Source organism: Podarcis filfolensis, assembly GCF_964270895.1.
Source record: "Podarcis filfolensis genome assembly, chromosome: 17".
NCBI lineage: Eukaryota > Metazoa > Chordata > Lepidosauria > Squamata > Lacertidae > Podarcis > Podarcis filfolensis.
The window spans coordinates 36852430-36876040 of record NC_139621.1 but is presented as its reverse complement, the minus strand read 5'-3'; the positions used below and the strand labels follow the sequence as shown (position 1 = coordinate 36876040).

At 42.7% G+C, this 23611-nt stretch overlaps 1 protein-coding gene across 1 annotated transcript in view; it reads left to right on the top strand.

Moving 5' to 3' along the window:
- The first annotated feature begins 1498 nt into the window (after positions 1 to 1498).
- The window catches only part of DGKQ (diacylglycerol kinase theta), a 70606-nt gene continuing 48493 nt past the window's right edge, over positions 1499 to 23611 (top strand). The window contains exons 1-3 of the mRNA XM_083593039.1: positions 1499 to 2109; positions 15514 to 15593; positions 22176 to 22275. Of these exons, the coding sequence (XP_083449165.1) occupies positions 1785 to 2109; positions 15514 to 15593; positions 22176 to 22275 (505 nt within the window). The 5' untranslated portion in view covers positions 1499 to 1784. The remainder of the gene's footprint in view (positions 2110 to 15513; positions 15594 to 22175; positions 22276 to 23611) is intronic.

Genomic DNA, 23611 nt, shown 5'->3' with positions numbered 1-23611 from the left:
TTTGGGGCCCCCAAGAGAGTGGGGCCCTAAGCTACAGCTTGTTTAACTTATACAGTGGTACCTCGGGTTAAGTCCTTAATTCGTTCCGGAGGTCCATTCTTAACCTGAAACTGTTCTTAACCTGAAGCACCACTTTAGCTAATGGGGCCTCCCGCTGCTGGAGCACAATTTCTGTTCTCATCCTGAAGCAAAGTTCTTAACCCGAGGTACTATTTCTGGGTTAGCGGAGTCTGTAACCTGAAGTGTATGTAACCTGAAGCGTATGTAACCCGAGGTACCACTGTACGTAAATCCGGGACTGATGGAGCCATGCTGCTTTGGCTGTGACTGCGTTTTGCAGGGGGTTGGACTAGATGATCCTAAGGGTCTACAACTCCCACCCAAGAAGAGGGGCAGACAAAACTGATGAATGACGTCGAGATCGCAAAGCTTATAGGCAGAATTAGAAACCAGGAAGAGGACCTCTTTAATAAAGAATGGGGGAAGTTTATAATTTATTTGAAAAGCTATTGCAAAGAGTTACCTTTCATACATTGGTAGGACTGACAGAAAACCTGTAGTAAAAATCTGAACTATGGATGGACAAGTGATTTATAAAAATAGTTATGAAAGGGATGCAGAGGGGGGAATCACTACATTAAGATGCCACACTGGCTGGAGGGGATGCTAAGCAGCACGTCGGGACTGCAGTCGTCTTGGAGCAAGGAGTTCCATCGGCCCTTTCTCGCCAGAGAGAGAGAGAGAGAGAGAGAGGCGATAGAAGAATGGCAGTTGAAGATGATGGATTTTTCAGAGCTAGCCGACCTAACTGGAAGAGTCCTCGACCAGAAGGAGGAGGAGTATCAGGAAGAATGGATTAAATTTAACAATTACTTAGTTAAATATGTTAATTAAATTGACTGAAAACAGCTTGCAGATACTTAATTGGCTTAGGATTTTATTTATGTTAAGTGTCGAATTAATATGTTTAATTTCATACTGTGAAGATCTAAGGATGTTAATGTCCCCCCCCCAAAAAATTATTAGTTTTCACAATATTACAAACAGACACACAAGACAAACAAACATAAACCATAGCCTTATTGAAAATTACACTTATTAACTTTGTTAAGTGACTTCCTCGCTTCCCCTTGGTTGAATTTCATTGCATGTCCTTTTAACGGTTTTCCAAATCCCAATACTTATGAAATTTGACTTAAACATTAACATCCTAAGGATGTTAGCAGACCTAAGGATGTTAACGTTTAGGTTAAATTTTATAAGTATTGGGATTTGGAAAACCGTTAAAAGGACACGCAATGAAATTCAACCAAGGGGAAGCGAGGAAGTCACTTAACAATGTTAAGAAGTGTAATTTCCAATAAGGCTATGATTTATGTTTGCTTGTCTTATGTGTTTGTCTATAATGCTGTGAAAACCAATAAAAAATTTTTGAAAAAGGAGGGAGGGAGGGAGAGGGACTCTCGCCCACGCCGCCCGCCGGCCCGGCATGAGGCGGTTGCGGCGCCGCTGAAGCGCCTCCCTTCTGCGTCCCTCCCCATCCCCTCCTCTTCCTCCTCCCTCAGGCCGCCTCCTCAGCCGCCGCTGCCGCCTCCGGCTTCCCCTGGCAGCGCGGCGGAAGTCTCGCAAGAGAGGGGCTGCCTGCCCGTCCGCCCGCCGCCACCCGTCTCCTCACGACGCGCCCCTGAGGGGGAAAAGGGAGAGACGGGGACGCGGCAGCCCGTGCGCGCTCTCTCTCTCGGCGGAGGACCCCGAGCCGCGGCTTCCCTCAGAGCCGGGCGAGCATGGCAGACGGAGCTCACGCCCTGCTCGGCGGCGGCGGCAGCCGGGGCTCCAGCCCCTCCGCCAGCCCCCTCATAGGCAGAGGGGGAAAGAGCCGCTCGCTACCCACCACCACGTCGTCGTCTTCGTCGTCGTCCTCCGCCTCTTCGCTGCACCAGCAACGGCGGACGCCGCCCGCGTCGCCCAAGCAGCAGCCGCAGCATCAACAAGCGTCGTCTCGTGGGAACGCGCCCGGGCATTGCTTCAAGAGGGTGACCCTCACCAAGCCCACCTTCTGCCACTACTGCACCGACTTCATCTGGGGGCTGGCCGGGTACCTGTGCGAAGGTAAAGGCGGGCTCGGGGGGGAGGGAGAGGGGAAGCGGGAGCGCGCGCGCGTGTGGGAGGGAGACTCCTGCAAATCGATCGATCGATCGATCAACTGATTAATTTGTATACCGCTCTCCAGACGAAAACCTCAGGGCGGTTCGCAGCATACAAATACCACACACACACACACACACACACACACACACACACACACAAATACATAATAAAAAACAAGAACGTGAATCTCCTCACGACCCCTAGTGGGGGAATTACCAATAGAAGAGATGCGGGGTTTTTTCGTGTGTTACGCGTGAGACCCTGAATTAATCAATTTGTTTCTTGGTATGCCACCCTCCACCCAAAGATTTCAGGTGGTTCATAACATATGAATACAATGTACACGCAGGCACGCACGGAATATATGATGAAAACAAGAATAATCTCCTCACGACCCGTATCGGGGAAATTATCCATAGAAGAATAATAGAATTGTTGGAAGGGACCTTAAGGGTCATCTAGGCCAACCCTCTGCAATGCAGGAATATTTCACCTGATGTGACGCTTGAAGCCGTGACCCTGAGATTAAAAGTCTCCTGATCTGCCGAATGAGCTGATGTGGTTATGTGTGTATGTGTGAGACCCTGGATTGATTGATTGATTGATTGATTGATCTATCTATCTATCTATCTAGTTAGTTATTTTGTATGCTGCCCTCCATCTGAAGCTCTCAGGGCAGTTCACAACATACAAATGCAACACACACACACACATAGAGACACACATGATACATAATAAAAGCAAGAACGTTAATCTCACAACTCCTGATGGGGGTGTTATCAATAGGAGAAATGTGGTTTTGGGTGGGTGTATGTGTGTGTTAGGGACAGATTTCATTTTTCTTCCTATTTTGGGTGAGTGGCAGCCTGTCCTCAAGAGAAAGATTAGGCAACAGACACACACTCTCTATTTGCAAGAGCTCCTGTGCCTGCGAGCAGGCAGAAATGCAGCTGGTGAAGCTTTCTCAGTCACTTGATCCCCATACCAGCAGCAAATACAAAGGACTTCCTTTTGTAGGTTTGCCAACATTTCCCTTCCTGGTGGTTCTTGTTTTGTCTTAAACCAGCCTCTCAGTGTGCGGTTCCCCCCCTTCCTCTGGCAATGAAACTGCTAGCACATTTGCAGGGTTTCAGATTGGATGGGGGGCTACACGTTCAGATTCCTGCATTGTGCAGGGGGTGGTACTAGATGACCCTTAGACCCCCCCTTCCAACTCTACGATTCTGATTCATCTCTGTGTTGGGAAAAGCTTTTCCTGTTGCAGCAGCAGCAAATGCAAATCACTTTCCCTTGTAAGATTGCCAAGGTGGGGCTTCTGTTACTTAAATAGTTGCCTAACAGGTTGGTATCATTCGGGTGAAGCTGTTCGTGCCATTTATGTGCCGGTAAAAACTTACTGGGTTGCCATAGATCCAGATGCCAGGGACTTTCCCTTGTAGAGGTGGCTATGTATATGTGTATGTATATATTCCTGGCAAGATTTCTTTTTCTTGACATCTTGAGGTCTATCAGATGAAGCTTTCCTCATCACTTCGTTTTGCCCTGGGGAAAACCTCCCTGTTGCACCACAGCTATAAGGGAATTCCCTCTTAATAGGCTTGCCAGTACTTGCAGGTCCCGTTATCCAAGCACTCGTTATATGGAAATTCACTTATCCAAACACGAGGAATTATTACCCAAACCTTGCTGTACACACCACTGATTCAGATATCCAAACAGGCAGGCCTATTTGTAGCCGTTTCACCAGAAACCATGGTGGGAGGATGGAAGTGGAGAGATTGGACAAATAAGAAAGGATTTTACCCTTCCTTGTTTGCCTTTTGCAAGGTTTCAGAGGGTTTCTCTGGGTTTTTCATCATTTTGGGGCCAAAATTCTGTGGTTGGGAACGCATTAGAAATTTCCCCATAGGAATAAATGGAAATTGTCAACTTCTTGTGCAAACATTCGCCTAACAAACAATTTCCTGAGAATGTTTGGGTAGTGAGACCTGTGTACATTTGTCTCCTGAAAAGCTGCCTGGCAGGTAAAAACTTAGCAGCTGAGTCCTTTATCATAGTTTCCTCTCTGTTGCCAGAAACAAACTAGTCACATCACCTCAGAGAAAGTCATTCCGTGGAAGCTGGTTGTTTTAGATTTGATTGCTCAGGAAACTGCCAGCCACAGGTAGATTAGGATACATAGGCTGGTGATCTGGTACAACATTTATGGTTTTCTTTGACTGGCTGTATGCTGCCTTATCTACCACTGAGATTCTATGGAAGATGGAAAAGGTGGGACTTACTCTCTTTTTGAGGGGTCAGAGATGAAGAGATGCTTACAAGGGGTGTGAGTGTTAAACCCCTTCTGTGTGCACTTGAGTCTTTTGGGACTGGCAGGGTCTTGGTCCTTCCACGCTGATGGGTTGCTATTGGTGGGCTGAAGAGTTGTTCCTTAGTGTCCCTTGTTTTCTGCGGTAAAATTGCCTCCTGTTCATGGCCTGCTATTCTTCCATCTTGGAGGTTGGTAGGTCATCTTATGCAAATGGTATTGGTTTCACTAAAGGAGAAGAGAGAAGGGGGAATAGGGTTGTACCCCCCCTCTGCTGTGCATGCTAGCCATGCCATGCATTTGGTGCACATGGCAAGAGGTTTTGTGCATGTCCTGATGTACACTCATAGAGCTCCTTCATATGAATGGAGATCTTGGACCAGTCAGGATCACCTTTGCATAGAAAAACTCTGTGCAGATGCCAGTATGCCTGTAGAGGCTGCTTCTTATATGCATAGGAAGGGCACCCAGTGTTAGAAACTCGGATATATAAGGTAATGGCCAAATGGCACCTTAAACCTAGGTTACAGTCGCCACAATGGACTTTCTCTGTGCCTTTTTGGGCACAGCTCCACTGGCCAGGGTATGACACTTCTGTTGTTTTCCTTTCTCTATCTTGCCTTCCACCAGAAACCTACATTTTATAGTTGAAATAAATACTGAACAACCTGAAGGTTATTCTGAACAAAGAACTTAATTATCCTTTATTCAGAACTTGGATTATTTTCACTGTGGCATGCATTCCGTCCTGTCTAGATTATTCTTTCTTTCTGAAACATGGTTTTGACATCCTTGTTAGTTTCAGGTAAAGATCCTTTTTCTTCCAGCTGTTAGAGCCTGTTCAATATGATACTTTGCTACTTGGTCTTTATTGAGGTGGGAGCCAGTTTACTGGGAGTAAGATCTCCCCAGATAATTTGGTTTTTTCTCCATACAGTAAGGGGACCATGATAAAAAGGGGAAGGATCATCTGGCTTTGAGACTTGCTTCTCTTACCTAGCTTGCATCCTGAGTGTAAAGCAAGTTATTGGACACACTGAGCCTAATTGAACTTTTATGCTATGCATAATTTCTGAGTCTGCAGGGCTGTTTCCTTCCCTTTCCTTTGGAGGAAGCAGCTGTTGTCCCTGTTTGTTCTTGATGCATTAGGGTCTAAACATCTTGACACACCACACTGATCTGTTCTAACTTGCTAAGATGCAGACATCATAAGATGGCCTTGAGCACAAAGGTCGCATACAGAAGGGTGACATACTTTATTTAAAGATTTAGAGTGGCACTATGATTAAGCATTGCTCATATCCATATTACAAAAAAAGAGGGTGTGAGCTAGGTATGGAACCCAGGGAATGAGTCATATACTATATAGCTAGGTATAATTGAGCAATGCAGTAGTGTGTGTGTGTTTATGCACCAACCAGGAGTTCTTTTGCATCAACTAATTTGGAAGAAGTTTAAACCAAGAACACTGAAGTGCCTATTTTTTGTGTGAGAAGAGAGAGAATCTTATGCGAACTCACTTACAGAAGATTACACAAAAATGTTTATCATAAATAACAAAGGAAAGTCTTGATGTAAAGGTGATACGTTATTGCTTGCCTTAATCATTACTTCAATGCAAAGCAGTAATATACTTAGGAACGTGTTCAGTAGATCTTTCCTTCCTTGTTTTCTAGTCCCTTCTTTAGCTGATAAACATTGAAATATTGACCCATAGATTAGGGACACGGGTGGCGCTGTAGTCTAAACATCTGAGCCTAGGGCTTGCTGATCAAAAGGTCGGTGGTTTGAATCCCTGCGACTGGGTGAGCTCCCGTTGTTCGGTCCCTGCTCCTGCCAACCTAGCAGTTTGAAAGTGCAAGTAGATAAATAGGTACCACTCCAGCGGGAAGGTAAATGGTGTTTCCATGCGCTGCTCTGGTTTGCCAGAAGCGGGTTAGTCATACTGGTCACATGACCAGGAAGCTGTACGCCGGCTCCCTCGGCCAATAAAGCGAGATGAGCGCTGCAACCCCAGAGTCATCAGCGACTGGACCCAATGGTCAGGAGTCCCTTTACCTTTTTACTAATATTAGTCTCTTTTGTAAAGAATGTCTTACTTCTCATGGCCTTTTACACAGCTTTTTCCCTTTCATCCCTGGTCCCATTTTAGTCAATAATCCAATTTCTGTCTCTTTCATAAGACTGTACTTCTTTCCTTCCTACACACCTTGATAAATTACATTCATTATGAATGGTCCTTGGCTAGAGGAAAAGTCATCATAAAATGTCTGCTCAGTGTGGTTATGCTCTGAATGTTTTAAACAATGGATATAAAGTATTTGAGGTGAACATTTGCAGTTAAGAAATAGCAATTTTGACTGCATAATTGCACTTTTGAGTTCATCTACAAGCTAAAGCTTTGTGGGATTTTTGACTCAGAGCAAATTAAAACAAAGTTTAGGCATACAATTTGTTTTAAAGTGCATTGAAAATGTTCAGAATTTCTTTTTCAGGACTGCTACTGAAATGGGCTACATTTTAACCTAATTTTAATCTTTTTTACATCTCTGAAAACTTTATCCATAAGTTAGAAAAAATAAACAAGATTAATTACTATTTCTCATTAAAAAAGAGTTCTGAAGGAAATAGCAATACAAACAGCTCAGCCTACTTGGTTGGACTTGTATGCTTCCATCTCTAAGTCTGTGCCATCAATTTTCTTCATTATTTACAATGGCTCACCATTAGATCTGGTCATATATAATGTTTTTCATCTAGCCATGGCTAGGAGATATGGAGCATGACTTAGGCTCATGTGCTGCATCCCCACCCCATGTAAATACTCCCTTGCCCTTCATTGTTGGCTTTAACTATGAGGTATTGTTAATCAGTGGATTCCATCTTAACCTGGGCATAAAGTTAAAGGGACCCCTGACCATTAGGTCCAGTCGTGGCCGACTCTGGGGTTGCGGCGCTCATCTCGCTTTATTGGCCAAGGGAGCCGGCGTACAGCTTCTGGGTCATGTGGCCAGCATGACTAAGCCGCTTCTGTCAAACCAGAGCAGCGCACGGAAACGCCATTTACCTTCCCGCCGGAGCGGTACCTATTTATCTACTTGCACTTTGATGTGCTTTCGAACTGCTAGGTTGGCAGGAGCAGGGACCGGGCAACGGGAGCTCACCCCATCAAGGGGATTTGAACCGCCGACCTTCTGATCGGCAAGTCCTAGGCTCTGTGGTTTAACCCACAGCACCACCCGGGTCCGAAGAACTTTGCTTCAGGATGAGAACAGAAATTACGCGGCCGCGGCGTGGCAGCAGCGGGAGGCCCTATTAGCTAAAGTGGTACCTTAGGTTAAGAACAGTTTCAGGTTAAGAACGGACCTCTGGAACGAATTAAGTTCTAACCTGAGGTACCACTGTAGTTAAAACACATTGGGGATGGGATGGGTAAAATTCATGTGAGGCAGTGGATTTGCTATGAGCATTTTGTTGTTGTTTCCTGGGGTTGATGGGAGTTGTAGTACAACATCTGGGGACCCAAGGTTGAAGAACACTGATGTGGGTGAAATAACAAGGGAGATAGAGGGAACATGTAACCCCACAGCACACTCCAGATTGCAAAAGTAGACACTAACTACATTCAGATAATCCATTAAAGTTTGGTTTGGTGAATCAGAAACAAGTAGTGATGAATCTTGGGCTCATGTGCCCTGATTTTCCTGCACATGACAGGAGAGTAACAATTTGCTACTGTGTCTAAATCATTTGAAAAATAAGACTTTAGAACTGTCTTGCCCCAAAATGGCACCTAGATATTTCATTTTGGCGACTGTAACCTTGGTTTAAGATGCCATTTGGCAACCAGCTTATATATCTGAGTTTCTAACACTGATAGATTAGTTTTCTTTTTGACTTGGATCCCTCCACCTTTTGAAGTTGCTCTGTACAAATTAATTTCCCCAGCATGTCCTCCCCATTTATTTTAGTTACGCTTGATTCCATTGTTGCTTGAACCTGCCATAGACCTTCTCTGCTGCTCACTTACTAGTGTCTGACCTTCCTCACTGATTCGTTGAAAGTTGATTCACTTAACTAGCAGTAAGGAAAGTGATGACTCAACCACAAACTCATAAGCGATATTCAATGTGATAATCGAGAATTTTGACACCTTTGTGAAAAGACTGCTAAAATTCCTGTGCTGTTAGATAGTTAGGTTCAAGAATAATCCCGTTATTTATCACACATACAATATTTGTGAAGAGTGCCCAGTTCTCTCTTGATCTGGTCCTCATCCCTGAGTTCTCAGTTCAAAGGTTGCTTGTTGAAAAGAGGACTGCAATTCCAGGAAATGATCTTATAACTTTATCTTGATTACCAAAACTGATCAACTGTATGTTTTTGGGAGCTTCATGCCAAAGGATTTCTTAAGGAGAGCTGACAGTTTCTGTAGGAACCAGAAAAGGAAATTTGAGAGAAGTCTAGGGCCAGTAACATGCAAAAGTTTTCAATTTGGATATAGGTCCTATGATCACTGTTTAATAAATTTTATCACTTAAGGCAGAGATTTTCAACCAGTGTGCTGTGGCACCTGGGGTGCCTTGAATGATGGTCAGGGATGCCACAGGCAATGCTGACCACTGTCCCTCTTTCCTTCCCTCCCTCCTCTTATGCCCTCTTGCGTCTCTACCTCCCAAAGGCTTGCACAGCTGTTTATTGCAGCAGCCCTGGCTATGAGCCCCACAGGTGAATGATGCCTCTGGGAGACACCTCTCTTTGGGGCAGGGTGGGGGAGCTCAGAGACCAGGGGAGGCAGCAGCAGTTGCCCAGAGGACTCCCAAGGAGAGGGGAGAGGCGAGGAAGCTGAGGGAACACTCCACAAGGGAGGGTGTTTGAAAAAGGTTGAGAGGCTGCCAGCTCTTCAGGCAATGGGTGACATAACTGAGCCCCACAGGGGTGCCACAGAAAGAATGTAGTCAGTCAAGGGAGCTGTGGAGTCAAAAAGGTTGAAAACCTCTGACTTAAGGTATCCATCGAGAGTTTTTATATACTTCATGTAATTCTTCTGTTTCAATACCATGACTTGCTTTGTGAGGCAAACATGGTTATAAAGGCCCTGATTTTCTAGGGAGATCTCCCCCTGCCCCACAATGCTGACTGTTGTTTCAAAAAAAGAGAGCAAAACTTGTAGATTTCATAAAAGTTAGCAGTCATCTGAGTGCATTTTCTGGAAACCTAAGTAAATTTTGGGTTGTGGCAATCCCATTGGCAAATAATAACCCAGACTGTAGTTGAAGAGGGAAATGAGATCACTTAAACGTCTTTGGCTGTAACTTCTTTCTTCATTCAATTGCAGCACTGCCACAGTGAGTAAGATTTCTGCTTCAATTAGTCAGTTGTTTCAGGCTCCTGGATATTGGACTATTAGGTTTCCCTCCATACATGCATAAGCCTGAGGATCTGGTGTTAGTTCCACTGTGCTAGAATTGTATTTGATTTTCTTGGCCATTGTGGTTCAGATTCTGCACAGCCTCCTGATAGCTTGTTTATCTTTTCCACAGTTTTGACTCCATTTCTAACTGGGGTTTCCTGGTGAAAAGTATGGGCCTCCCCCATATACCACAGCAGGTATACTCTAGCAGGTATCAACAGTGGCCTATAACTGCTAAGCAACATACTAGGGCACAGTTATGCATCACTAAATTGACAGGGGCAGTACTGTTCCTGCCCATGGGCCAAATCCATCCAAATGGGAAGATGGACTACACTCAAAGTGAAGCCTGCTTGTGCCATTAAATCTTGTAGCAGTTGTTACTTTCCACGCAGGCTAAGTCTTCCCCTCCCCGGAAGCATACACCCAATGTTGATTGAATGAACATTAGGTTAGAAATAGCTATTTTTACTTCTGGTTTTCTAAGAAACACAGCTGTAAAAGGTCTTTGCCACACAGTCAACCCACCATTTAGAAGTCAATCGTGAGCTTGGTTTTGATGTCTATTTGTCCCTATGGCAAATTAGATAGGCAGTTTCTGTGCATATTTCTGAAGCTTTACCTGGTGTATTTACCAAGCTTTTTTTACCAAACTTTATTGTGTATTTTTGAGATGTACTTTTCCATTTAGCAGCTAATTTTTACCTAATAGTTAATGCAGTCATATCTCATGTTATGTTTGCTTCACGTTGCGCGTTTTCAGGTTGCGTCCCGTGGCGACCTGAAAGTACCGGAAAGGGTTACTTCCGGGTTTCGCCGCTCACACATGCACAGACGCACAAAATGATGTCACACGCATGGGCAGAAACGGCGAATCGCGGCACGCGCAGACGCGGGTTGCGTTCTGCTCATGTTGCGAATGGACCTCCGGAACGGATCCCGTTCACAACCAGAGGTACCACTGTATGAGGGTGGTGGCCTAATCTTGGAAACAGTTGTTCAACCATTGCCACACTGTGCAGTGTTGTCTTCTTCTTCCCTACCCAGTCTTGTTTTTTTAAAACATATTTTTTATTAAAGATTTCTTGGTTTACAAAATTATGTGCTGTGTCTCCTTTTTCTACAGATCAGTTTCATTTGTTGAGACGTTAGTGTTACATTAGGAAGAAAAGGGTGAAAGAGGTGGAGGGGGGCATGGTGAGTGTGATTGGAGTCGGGTGGCAGTGCTTCTATTTTACTTAATGTATGTGTGGGGTTTTGTGTCAGCGTCGCTTGTGCAGGTTCTCTTTACTATTCGCTTGTGTTCCTTTGGTGGTGAGAGAGGTTGGGGTTGGCCTCGGATGTGGTTGATTGTTTGTGATTGGCTGTGGTGAACTTTGTTTTCATGTGTGAGTGGGGTGGGTGGGTGTTTTTGTATCAGGTTAGCCATATTGATTCGTATGCTGTTGGTGGATTCTTGTCGTTGTCTTGTTGGGCTGTGTATGTGATATAGGGGAGCCTTACTGGTGTGAAGGCGTCTTCTTCTATTTGTCCTCGTGTCAGTTTCAGTTTATTGGTTAGTTTTTCTAATAAAGCTGTTTCCCATACTATTTGATACCACTGATCCATGCTTACTCCTGACAGGTCTCTCCAGTGTTTGGCTATGATGTTTTTGGCTGCTGAGAGTAGGTGGGTTATGAGCTCTTTATGATGTGAGTGGGCATTATTATCTTGGAAGATGTTTAGTAGCGCCAGTTCTGGGATGACTTCTAATACTTGCTTAGTTTATTTTGCATATTTCTTGTATGATTGTTGTCCAGAATAGTTGGATTTTGGGGCATTCCCGCCACACGTGGAGGTATGTGCCTGTGGAGGTGCATCCTCTCCAGGATTTTGATGAGGTTCCTGGGCGTATTAGCACTAGTTTCCTTGGTGTTAGGTACCATCTGTAAGTGAGTTTCATAGTGAGTTCTTTCCTTTTCGCTGATACCGATTTAAAGGGAGGTTTAGACCATATTCTGGTCCACTGAGTGGGGTTAATCTCATAGCCTATGTCGTTCTCCCATTGTTTTTTGATTACGTCTAGGAGCTTTGTGGGATTTTGGAGTAGTATTTTGTATATTGCTGATACCATCCCCTTGCCGTGTCCCGTTGTTGTTAAGAGGAGGTTTTTGAAGGTTGTCCGGGGCCTAGTTGCTGCTGATTTTACTACTGAATCCTACCCAGTCTTGTTGTGTTTCCAAGTAGTCCAGCCATTCTTCCTCTGTCTTACCATTCTGAGCACAGCGTCATGCTGTTGTCTCTTCCAGCCTTTAGCAGCTACTTGCCTGTTGGAGCCCATGAGTGTCCCTCATAGGGATGTGTAGGCTGCCAACTGCTTGGAGGCAGTTGCTACTTATCCCAGGAGAATTGCCGAGTGCCACATTCTAGGGCTCCCCTCCCTCCTTGTGTTGTTTTTTTTTTTAATACTACAAGCACTGAAGATATTATCTCAACCCAGGATGCATGTCTCACCTGGGAAGAAGTGCACACGCACACACGCACATGGTTAGGTTCATAATTAATCACAGACTGGTTTTGCCTATCTTGATAACCTTGATAACTAACTCAAGTTCAAATGATAAGGTTTTCTGAGCCGCTTGTTCCTGTCTCAGAAGCAGTTTGGGTTTACCGGATACTCTTTTCTCACATGCACTTAATCTAAAAAACTGGAACAAAGTATTCAGTTCTGGAAGTTTGCCTGTAGAAGCAATTTCATCCTTGATTCAAAAGACAGAAGAGGTTGTGATAACAAGTGGAGCAGAATGCATCAATTACTTGTAACCAGACCGAGAGAATCAATATCTTGCAACTAATGGAAGGCACGACCTTTTATGATGTGGAACTTGGAAGTCTTGAAGGGGAAAAACAAAACATTTCAACTGCCTATCCATCCGGAAGCCGAATTTATTTCCAGGACTACTACTAAATTATTTCAAAACCTTTCATAACAAGAAAACCCACCAGCCATACATGATGATACATCGGGTTTGAGAAACTAACTAATTGGGGCTGTTTGCTTGAGTCTGCAATAGCTCAACAGTTCTACAGTTTGTACAATTTTCTATCTTATATGTAAAAGGAGCAGTTGATTGACATGAAGGAAAGGTAGATATTAGCTTCGCTTTCCAATGGCTGAATATCAGTATGGAATTTTCTGTTGAGCAAGTTCATTAGCTACCTGTGGTTTCTCTGGGAAATTAGGCATGGTAGAAATGGCCTTAAATTAGATTAAATTCTGAACTCTTCCTTATAATATGCTTTTCGGGGGAAACCCCTGTTAGGTTATTATGGGTATTAGACCCCTACCATTATTTATTGTGAGCCCAGTATTTTACCTATGCATCTCTTGTGTTTTCTTCTCCAGGGCTTCCTAATAATTCAGTGAGGAATTTAAGTTGCATTGTGAGGGTCCAATGTTCTGCAGTTGCTTTTGTCTTTAAGACTATAGTTTTGGAATGTGATACCAACGAATCCCCCCCCCCTCCCCGGTTAAACTGGACCAATTTAAAAATCTATTATAGTTTTTGTTTACACCTAGGATAATAAAAGTTTTACGCTGTTTAAAAAATGGTAGAGGGTTTAAAAAAAGTTTAAGGACTTTTTTCTATTTCTTTTCTTCTTTTGCTTATGAAAGAAAAGAATTGCTGAAATGTGTCATTTTTCTATATGTGAGATGTTTTGCCTCCTCAGTTGTCAGCCACTGAATAAAAGGCCCTGTCCATGGAAGTCGTTGAAAATATGAACAACTTTAGCAGGGCCTTGGCTAATAACGATCACACTAATGAGGAAGTTGTTTCAAAAAATATTTTATATGGTATTGCAAAGCAAATATATCACCTTGATGTCATACTATATTTACCAACATGTTTCCTAGAAAGGATTTGTTTATTCATAATTCAGACAAAAATACTCTTTTCCATTAAATATTTACAGAATCATTTTTTGAAAGCATGTTGTGGAATAGACAGATATTGGCCACAAAGCTTTTATTGTGTAGGCAATCTAGTAGATAATAATAATAATAATAATACTTTATTATTGTCAAGTAATAGCCCTTGTTATGAAGTTAAATTTAATATAAACTGGTATAGCACAGAAATGAGCAAAAACAAGTTTTAAACTCTCACTTTCCCAGTTTCTTGTATTACAGTCCAAGGAGCTCAAATTGTCATCAACTATATAGCACTTAATAGGATCCACTCTTTGCATATTAATTTAGGTTCTGATTGAGAACTCTAATCAGCACGACTTAAAACAGCTATGATAGATAAAGCAACGACTTAGATGATTCAGCCTAAACGCTACAAACAATAAAGGCTTCTGCTTCTGCATCCAGTAGCTGATAGCTTCAAGGTCATCTGCGCTCAGCTGCAGCATCTGCTGAAGAGAACAATGGAAAGAAATAGAAGCAATTACCCTTCAAACAAAATGAGTAGCACATGATCAAAAGATGGCAAATCCCACAGAGCCCTTTTAAAATGGCAGCTAAATTTTTAGCATCTGAAAAGCAGCCATTGTCTCCTTGAAAATTGGTGCTGCCTGTGTGAGTAAGATTGAAAGCCTACGCATACTCATGAGGAAGTTAAATCTTAATGAGTTCAGTTGGACTTAAGTAAACATGTTTGGAATTACAAGACAACATAGAAAATGTGGAATTGCCTTGCCAGTGACACCACATAGGAAGAAGTCAAAGCGAATAAGAAATGGGTTCAAACTACTGTATGTTGATCACAAGATTTACATGTGACAATAGATGTAACAGGATGTGGAATTCAAGCACTGATAGAGCATAATGACAAGGTGTGACTAAGGATGTCCTTTTTTCACAGCTGCCATGTGCTCGGTTGATGTTTTTATTGAGCTATCTGCTAAAACCCCAGTATGTATTTCCTAGCTAGCCACTGCTAGTTCAGACATCAGTCTGCATGCAACAACAGGATTTTTTGCCCTTATGTGCCTCTTTTTACACTTGCTTTCATTGACCTGCCTTTGCTATTTAGTTGTCTAGTCACCCAATCTGGAGAAACTGATTTGGAGCTCTTTGCAGTTTGCTTGGATTTTCACTTTTCTGAATAATTTATATAGCAGAATTCAGTGCTTCAGACTGCTTTAGATACTTTATCTCTGTATGGTAGGCAACTATTGTCCCCATCTTTCAGATGGGAGAAGGTAGGCTGTAGCTGTGAAAAATGCACATTCCATGCTGCAGATGATTTAAGAAATGAATTGAAAATAAAACTTCAGAAAGCATAGTACCCTTACAGAATCTGAAAAAGGAGAGCTTAGTTCTGGAAGAGAGGTAGAAGAGCATAACCAAAATAATCAGGGGCTGGGACTATGAGGAAATTCTACAACATTTGGGTTTGTTTGTTTTTTGGCAAGTATGGAGGGACACGACAGGTTTATAAAAAAATTGTGGTGGTATGGAGAAAAGGGATAGGAAGAAGTTTCTCTCCTAATACTAGAAGTTGGGGTCATCTAATGAAACTAACAGCAGTTTCAGGACAGAAAAAAGCAAGGACTCCTTTACACAATACAACATTGAATCTGGGATTAATGGTGTAATTGGATTTTTAATGGGGTTTTTAATGACCGATTAACACACATACTTTCTTTTCTACAGTTTGCAATTTTATGTCTCATGAGAAGTGCCTGAAGCATGTGAAGATGCCATGCTCTTGTGTTGCTCCGAGTCTTGTAAGGGTAAGTTGCCCAAAATGTCTACTTCTCCTGCTTAACTCTTGAGTTTCTTTCTCCTTCCCTTTCGTCTGCCTTTATGCTGAAAACCATTTGATGTTATATGCTTTTTGGTGTGCCATGAAATGTTTCTGTAGGAGAAATACAAGTAAACAAAATAACAAATTGTCCCTAAACAAAGGTGTAGGTTAACATTTCAGTATACTAATTCTGTTAACAACTAGAAGAGGTAATGAAATGCCTAGCAGTATTTATTCTGTCCCGAAGATCTGGAAAATTTGCAGCATTAAAATATCACTTAGCAGAACTGAAATAAGGCAATATAATACATTGTGTGACAACATGTGGTCAATCTTGTGCAAGGATAATAAATGGAAACTCCTATCTTGCAAGAGTTTGGGACATTTTAAAATAGATCTTCAAAATTGTATTCAGTATTTCAGTCTGGCCTGAACTTTTCCCTGTTACTTTAAGAATTATCGCTACTATTGTTTACTGGAACACAAACTGGAGATATCTGAAGCCTTTAGTTCTGTTCATAGAAATATAATCAAAGCAAATGCAGTTATGATAGTATCTACATGTAGGTGGCTAAATAGGGTGCAGATGGAATTGTACAACTTGTGAAGAACAGTTCTTTTTAGTTTAGAGATTTTATAATATCTTCTAGACCAAGGGTAGCCAACTCTCAAAAGACTGCGATCTACTTTCAGAATTAAAAACTGGCAGTGATCTACTCCCCCCGCCCCCTTTTGGTGTTCAGCTCAAAGTTGTTGAGGTTTTTTTGGGTTCAGCTCAAAGTTGTTCAGCTTTTTTTAGGGAGGAGGAAAGCCCCATTTTTTGGGGGGGTTCAGCTCACAGTTGAGCTTTTTGGGGAGGAGTTACATTTTGGGGGGGTTAAAGGCAAGGGACAAAGGGGTAAAATCACTCACAAGAAGATCACTATGGCTCAAAACAGCAACACAGAGAAAGCTCCATCTTCCCTTCCAGAGATCATACAACAATGGAAGGCGGGGCAAGGGGGTGGTGCAGGAGTCAGTTTTAGTGATGCTAAGGAAAGGGAGCCAGAGGTCGGCCGCGATCTACCAAAACCTCACGGGGATCTACCAGTAGATCACGATCGACCTGTTGGACATCCCTCTTCTAGACATATGAAGGTCTTCGTGATCATTGGCCATGCAAAAGACCAGGTGTTCAGAGCCAAATGATGGAGAGTTGTCAGGGTGACATAATAGCTCCTATCACCCCTTTTGAAAATACCCTAGAATCAAGTGGACCCTGATTTCCTGATATGCCTATATACCTTTCAAGGTGAATACATGTCTACATTCTGGAACACGATGAAAAGGAGAAGGAACAGACATTTTCTTATTGGATATTACTTTGACAACAGCTCCTTCAGGCAGAGGGGTGGGAAAAGGAGAGGCTGTGGAATTGTATGTTTCTGCATTTAAGTTTAGATTTAGTATGTCATCCATAATATTGGTTCAAAGTCATGGCCAACGATGATTTCATTTTTTATTATGTCAGTTTCATTATGATTCTTGTTGATTTTGAAAAAGTTGAGGTCAGGAGAATACCCTTGAATTTATGTTGCCTCTGTAGCATGATACTTACTTTTTAAGCTTAAAACTATAGCAATCATAAGTGACATGGTTGCAGTGGAGTTTCCTTCATTTGCTACTGCAGAGAATGCTTTTTTATTTCTGTGCTTTATCCTCAGAAGCCTTTTCCTTCAAGCTAACATAAGCAACCCCCTCTTGCGTGTGACTTTTAAGTCTTCAGCATTAAAAGGTGTCATAAAATGTTCAACTGCTTCTGTTAATTACAGGCTGCCTGATGGGCTTCGAAGATAATATTCTGCTGTCCAAAAGCAGCCATATGGGACAGCTGTATTGTGTGTTGGCTACATGAAGCAAATATTCACTTTGGCTCTTAGCTTAAAAACATAACAGAAGGCTTAATGGTAGTTTATTCTATGTATGGGAAGCTTCTATTTTTGTCCCCTACCCTTCTTGCTGATTATACGAAGTGGCTATTTGTGGAAAGTTCTAATATATGAAGGGTGTTAAAGATTTCTTCCTGCTGGATTCTTAGAGCATGCTAATGTTATAAACCAGGAATTGCATTTTGAATACTTAAGGGTAAAGGGAATCTGGCTAAGAGTCAGCTTCGTCTGAATTTTTCGTTTGATGCTAAGCAAAATGGGGATTATCCCGGACTTAATGAAAATGTCACTTTAAAGCAGGACATGGAATTCAAGGTCAAGTAAAGGCTCACAAACTAAGAAGCATGGCATGAGTCAGATAAGTTCATGTGTCGACAATGTTCAAAGAGAAATTATGGCATTTGCGTACTATGACGAATCTTTGTTGCTTGGACTTGGTTACAGGCTGGATGGAGTCCAAAATATATCAAACATTTTTTGTGAGCAGCCCTTATTGTCTAGTACTGTACCTATTTTAGTTTAAACAAATGCATGTATAGCTCTCTTCAGGAAATTATTTTTGAGTTCTGGTTGAACTCTAAAGCCTCTCACTGCTTTATGTGTTGTTCCATTTGGTCCTGATAAAAGTCTTTTGCTACTATTGCTTTGACCTGCATGCAGTCTTGTTCAGTACTTCTTCCTTGCATCTTTTCCGGTGGCTAAAGATATTTTGTTGTCTTGTTAATTTGGCTTTTATCACCCCAAAGTATACAAGGATAAGATAAGATGTAGGATTTATTTGTTTGCTTGCTTTGCTTACAGCATTTATAGTTTAGCAAATCACCTTGTGCATGAGCTGTGCTTTAGGAGGGGGAAGCTAGTCAGGTTTTTTGCCCTGGGTGAAGCCTCCAGAGGAGCGATTAAGGCTCCCAGCCTGTGTGTGTATGGGTACGCAAATGTGCATGGGAGTGTGCCAAACTGGGTCTTTGACCCAGGTGAAATAAAGCCTAGTTTTGCCCCTGGCACATGCAGCCCTTGATCTTCCTCTAGCAGAACATAGAACATAGGAAGCCACCTTATAAGAATTGTGCTATATTGTAGGTTGAATTTGATTCTTCTGCTGCCTCCTGTAGGTGGCAACAGGGCATGTGTGTATGTGTGTGTGTGTGTGTGTGTGTGTGTGTATACGGCTTGGTTTGTGCCCCAAACGGCTTGGTTTGTGCCCCAAACCAGAATTGAATTATATCAAGACCATATCTTGATAAGTATTTTTCATCATGTGTTTATCTGTTCTAATTGCCTCCAGTTTGGCCCTTGCTGAGCAAATTGTTTACTGTGTAAACAGTCAAATGCAATCCTCTTTTCAAGCTAGATTTGCATAGCTACTGCTGCTGACTTCAATGGATTTACTTGCTTTTGTTGATATTGGAGAAAAGTCGCTGCCTTGAAAGTGCTTAATCTCTAAAATGAAGGATGTCAGGTTTCTGGAAATTATTTCTACTAACCAGGATGTAGTTAGCTAAAACCCCAGATTGCGGGTGTTGTGTGGAATTGTAATGATATCCTGTGGTTTATGGCTTTTGGGGACTGCAAGCTGCTCGGTTGCTTCTGCTTCGCTCTCCCCTGGTGCAAGCAGGAACAGCAAACCAAACTTGTTTCATCCGAACTCAGGGCTGTGATCCCCCCCCCCCCGACAAACCACAATCAAGAAGCCATTGTTGGTTCTTGGCTCACTGTTTGTGGTTTTGTTTTAGGGAAATAAACCATCACCCTGGGTTTAGCCATAACAGTAAGCCTTGAAACCTTGGCTCCATTCTGCCACTTGCACCTGAAGATGAGGGCAGCATGCATTGGTATGCTGTGTAATATATTGGAACTAGTATGATGTCTCATATATGAATGAGGTCATTCTGTAGTTGCTGAAAAGGGTTCTGTGCATGCTCACAGGCAGCTTTGTCAATATTTCGCATGTTCCAGGATTCTGAATAATTTTTATGCTGGTGAGTCGTGGCTCCAATTCAGCCGTGCATTGAACATACCGTATTTTTCGCCCTATAGGACGCACCTTTTCCCCTCCAAAAATGAAGGGGAAATGTGTGTGCGTCCTATGGGGCGAATGCAGGCTTTCGCTGAGGCCTGGAGAGCGAGAGGGGTTGGTGTGCACCGACCCCTCTCACTCTCCAGGCTTCAGGAGAGCCGCAGCGCCAGCCCCACAAGGTCGTGGGACAGCGGGGAGGCGGAACGCCGCCATCCCGCTGTCTTCCGATGTGGTTTGGAGGCTGACGGCGGGGAGACGCGTGCTTCTCCCCGCCGCCAGCCCCGCAAGCTCCGGGGACAGCTGGGAGGCGCAGCGCATCTTCCCGCTCGTTCCCGGACCTGGTCTGCAGGCGGGCGGCGGGGAGAAGAGCGTTCTCCCCGCTGCCGGCCCCACAAGCGCCTGGGGGGGAAATAATTTTTTTTTCTTTATTTCCCCCCCAAAAAGTTTGGTGCGTCCTATGGGCCGGTGCGTCCTATGGGGCGAAAAATACGGTAGCTTTTCAAAGGTAACAATTTACCATCTCCCTGGTGACTTTTGTTCCAGGCTGAGTGCCTTTGGTTTAGTATATTGTTTTCCTTTTGCAGTTGCGTGTGTCATTGTTCTAAGCCTATCAGTGTAATGAAGTCTTGCACAGCAAAGGGAAACCCCTACCAAAAACTCGAAACAGGAAGTTTAACTGCTGAAGATAGCTGAAAATAGAACAGGCATCCTTGTGCCACAAATAACTCTTAATGGTACTATTATCTAGAGCTAAACTACGTGTTTGTTTTTTATTTGTTCGTATTCTCTCTCTCTCTCTCTTGAAGAAAAAATGCAGTTTCCCTTTTCTGCTGCAGTATTGCATGTTGATTAGATAATGTGTTCAGTATAATAACGGCACTTAGATGGCTTTAAAAGCATTTATAGAATCAGATTGCTATGCTGTGTTTTGCTAATTGATTTTAATGGCTCATATCAAGATCATATTCTAGAAAGGGCTTTCAATAATAAATGAGAAGCAAAAATTCTACAGCTTTGTCAGGGTGTCTTGTGACATCACCACATAGAATTAATGTAGCTAAATTGTCTGCGGTGACTACTGTATTTAGAACAGGAATAACTGAGACTCTGTGTGGTGAGGACAGTATAATTAGTCTCTGTTTCCTTAGTATCCTCTGTGGGGACGAGGAAGGGGAAGATGGGATTGGAGAGAGTAATTAAAATTGCATCTTTCCACCCACTTTCAGAAGCAGAAAATATATGCGCATAGTGGTTCCTGGGTGCATATCCACTTTAAGCCGTACACTGACACGGAGGCAAAGGAAGTGACTATTCTCTTTGATTGTTAGAAACCAGTTAGTAGAAATTGCGCCATTTGATAACGTAAAGAAGGGAGAACATTCCTTTTGCAATCTTTGTGTAACAGAGAAACCTTTTATGCCTGGGTCACTGGGTAAGAAGTGGCTGGCACTACATCATCCTTTTTATTCATCATCACTGTCATTTTATTTGTATGCCGCCTTCCCGAAGTGAAAGCCTTGCTCCAAGGTAGTTTACAACATGAAAAGATTTACATTACAAACATTACAAAAGCAGAACACATCAAAAAGTACACAACCTTTCCACACAAGTCATAGGGTCATTAGATCTAAAAATAAAGATACAAAAAAGTAATATCAATAGCAGCAGCAACCCCCCCCCCCAACAGAACTTCTAAATTGTTATGTACTGAAGTTCTCACCCTGGGCCAGCAGGGGGATACTGTAGATAGTTATGCAAATGAAGGATCGAAAGTGACGTTCAGTGATTGGATAGTTTGTATGCAAATGAAGGATCGAAAGCGGCATTCAGTGATTGGATAGTTTTAGAAAGTTGCAACAGTTACGTTGTTCTGGAGCTCTATATAAGCAGGCTGACTGAGCTCTTCAGTTCAGTTCTATTCTGGCTTCTGAATAAACAAGAGCTGTTGAAGAATCGCTGTGTCGTCTGATATGTTCGCCCACAACTTAACATAAACAATACCCCAGCCCAAGACTCAGTTCAGCAGGCTCAGCTTTTGTAGCTGGAGTCAGTCAGGGCCCCTTCCCTCCCCGGCCAGGTGGAACAAGGCCTGCAAGACAGGGAGCAACTCTTCCAGAACTCGTAGTTAAGATTGATCCTTGTCATTGGAACACTGGCTTTTTTTCTAGCTTTGCAGCATTTTCTCTTGTGATTTATTTGTGTTTTTTCCTTATGTAATTTTGCGCCTATATATATTTGCCTTTCTGGGATGCAGATCGCTATACCATGATGGTGTGAGTACCTAATTGATCGTCCTGTGTCCCTCCTGGGGATGTGGTTGGCAATGTTCTAATGGGATCTCCTTACTGAAGTGTGATTAAGAAATTGTATAAATACAATTAATCTTTAAAATTGCTTGATTGGACTGCTGCTGACTCAATATTTTCACGGGAGAGGTTAAAAAAGAAAAAAGATTCTCACAGAGGGCCTTGGTTTCTGATTGGGCATAAACTGAATACACATTAATTAAAAGTCACCCATGTTGCTCAGTGTTTTTAGTTGCCTATACAGTATACAGTTATGCTGCACCTGTAGATCTTAAGGGCACAGTATACAGTTAAAGCACACTTTGTTTTCTGTGCAGGTTCCAGTTGCACATTGTTTAGGCCCTCCAGGACATTACAAGAGAAAGTTCTGTGCCGTGTGCAGAAAGCTTTTGGAGTCTCCAGCATTTCGCTGTGAAGGTAAGGCTGAACTGTAATGGATCATGGTGTTGTCTGCTTATTCTAATTGGTATCTTAACTGATCTGCCACCCTGGCAAAAGCACAATATTTTTAAGACACTTCCTAGAATGATAAATGAGGACTTACTAGGAAGTGTGAGGGATTGTAGAGAGTGTGGGGAGGAAGCCTGTTGATAAGCCAAATTTCTCTCTCCCCCCCCCTTTTCCCAGCAGAGTTACTACCCTTGAAAAATGTGCTCTCATAGCACTTACCAGTTGCTGATGTTGTATGAGAAATGGCGATTTCGTAGGTTAATCTCAATGTACAAATCTAATGTGATTTCATACAAAACAGCCTATATTGAGAGAGTTAGAATCATAGAATCATAGAGTTGGAAGAGACCACAAGGGCCATCAAGTCCAACCCCCTGCCAAGTTGTTCCATCTAACCCAATATCTGTCTGTTTCAATTGATGGTGGGCCTCCAAGGTCTTGGGCAGAGTTCTAGCAAGTGCAAAAATTAGTGACAGGCCAGCTCCCCATGTCCAGGAGATCACCTGAGGGAAAGGCCATTGACACATAAAACAAACTAGGTAGATGAGCCATCAGCAAGGCAGAGACTTGCCATTCAGGCAAATGTGCGAAGTCCCTCCCAGATGTCTCTGTTAGTTAGAAGATGGAAGGCTTTTATCTGTTACAAAAATCTCAATGAAAAGTACTTTAAAGAAAAAAAAACTACTCTGTATTTGAAACTATAGCATGTTCCGCTTCCCAAAGGGACAGAAGTATTTCCCAGCTTTGAGGCATTAGTTACTGTGCTTTTTAGGGGGGTAGTGCTAAACATGGGGTTTGTGCTCCAAAATGATTGAAAACAATTGCAGAACTATGACATTGCTTGGAATCCATTGGGCAATATGGGATTTTGAGTTCTGTTAACTTGTGACATTAATTGGGAACCCAGGTTTTAGTATCAGTTCCTCATTTTGAGAGTGAGATTTGTGGTGCCAAAGGGGTTCAAACTATTGCAAAATTTTGGCACCGGTTTGGAATGGATCCCAAATTTTGGGATTCCTATTTAATAAGATTTTTAAGATCCTTTAACTGGTAATTCTAGGGACTGGAGCTGGGATCTTTTGCATGCAAAGCACTGAGGGCCAATGTAGACATGACATTATTCATGAAATTAGAAATTGAGTGGCTGTTGGTTGTTTGTAACATGTAAATAGCAAGCATGCCTACCTCTGCTCCAGGTCAAGACCCTGGTGGTCTTCAGAGTAGTGTCTTAATGCTTTGGCCCCATTGTGGTTCTGGCCCACATTGGGCCTCTGTACTTGTTACTTTAGGGACGTGGGTGGCG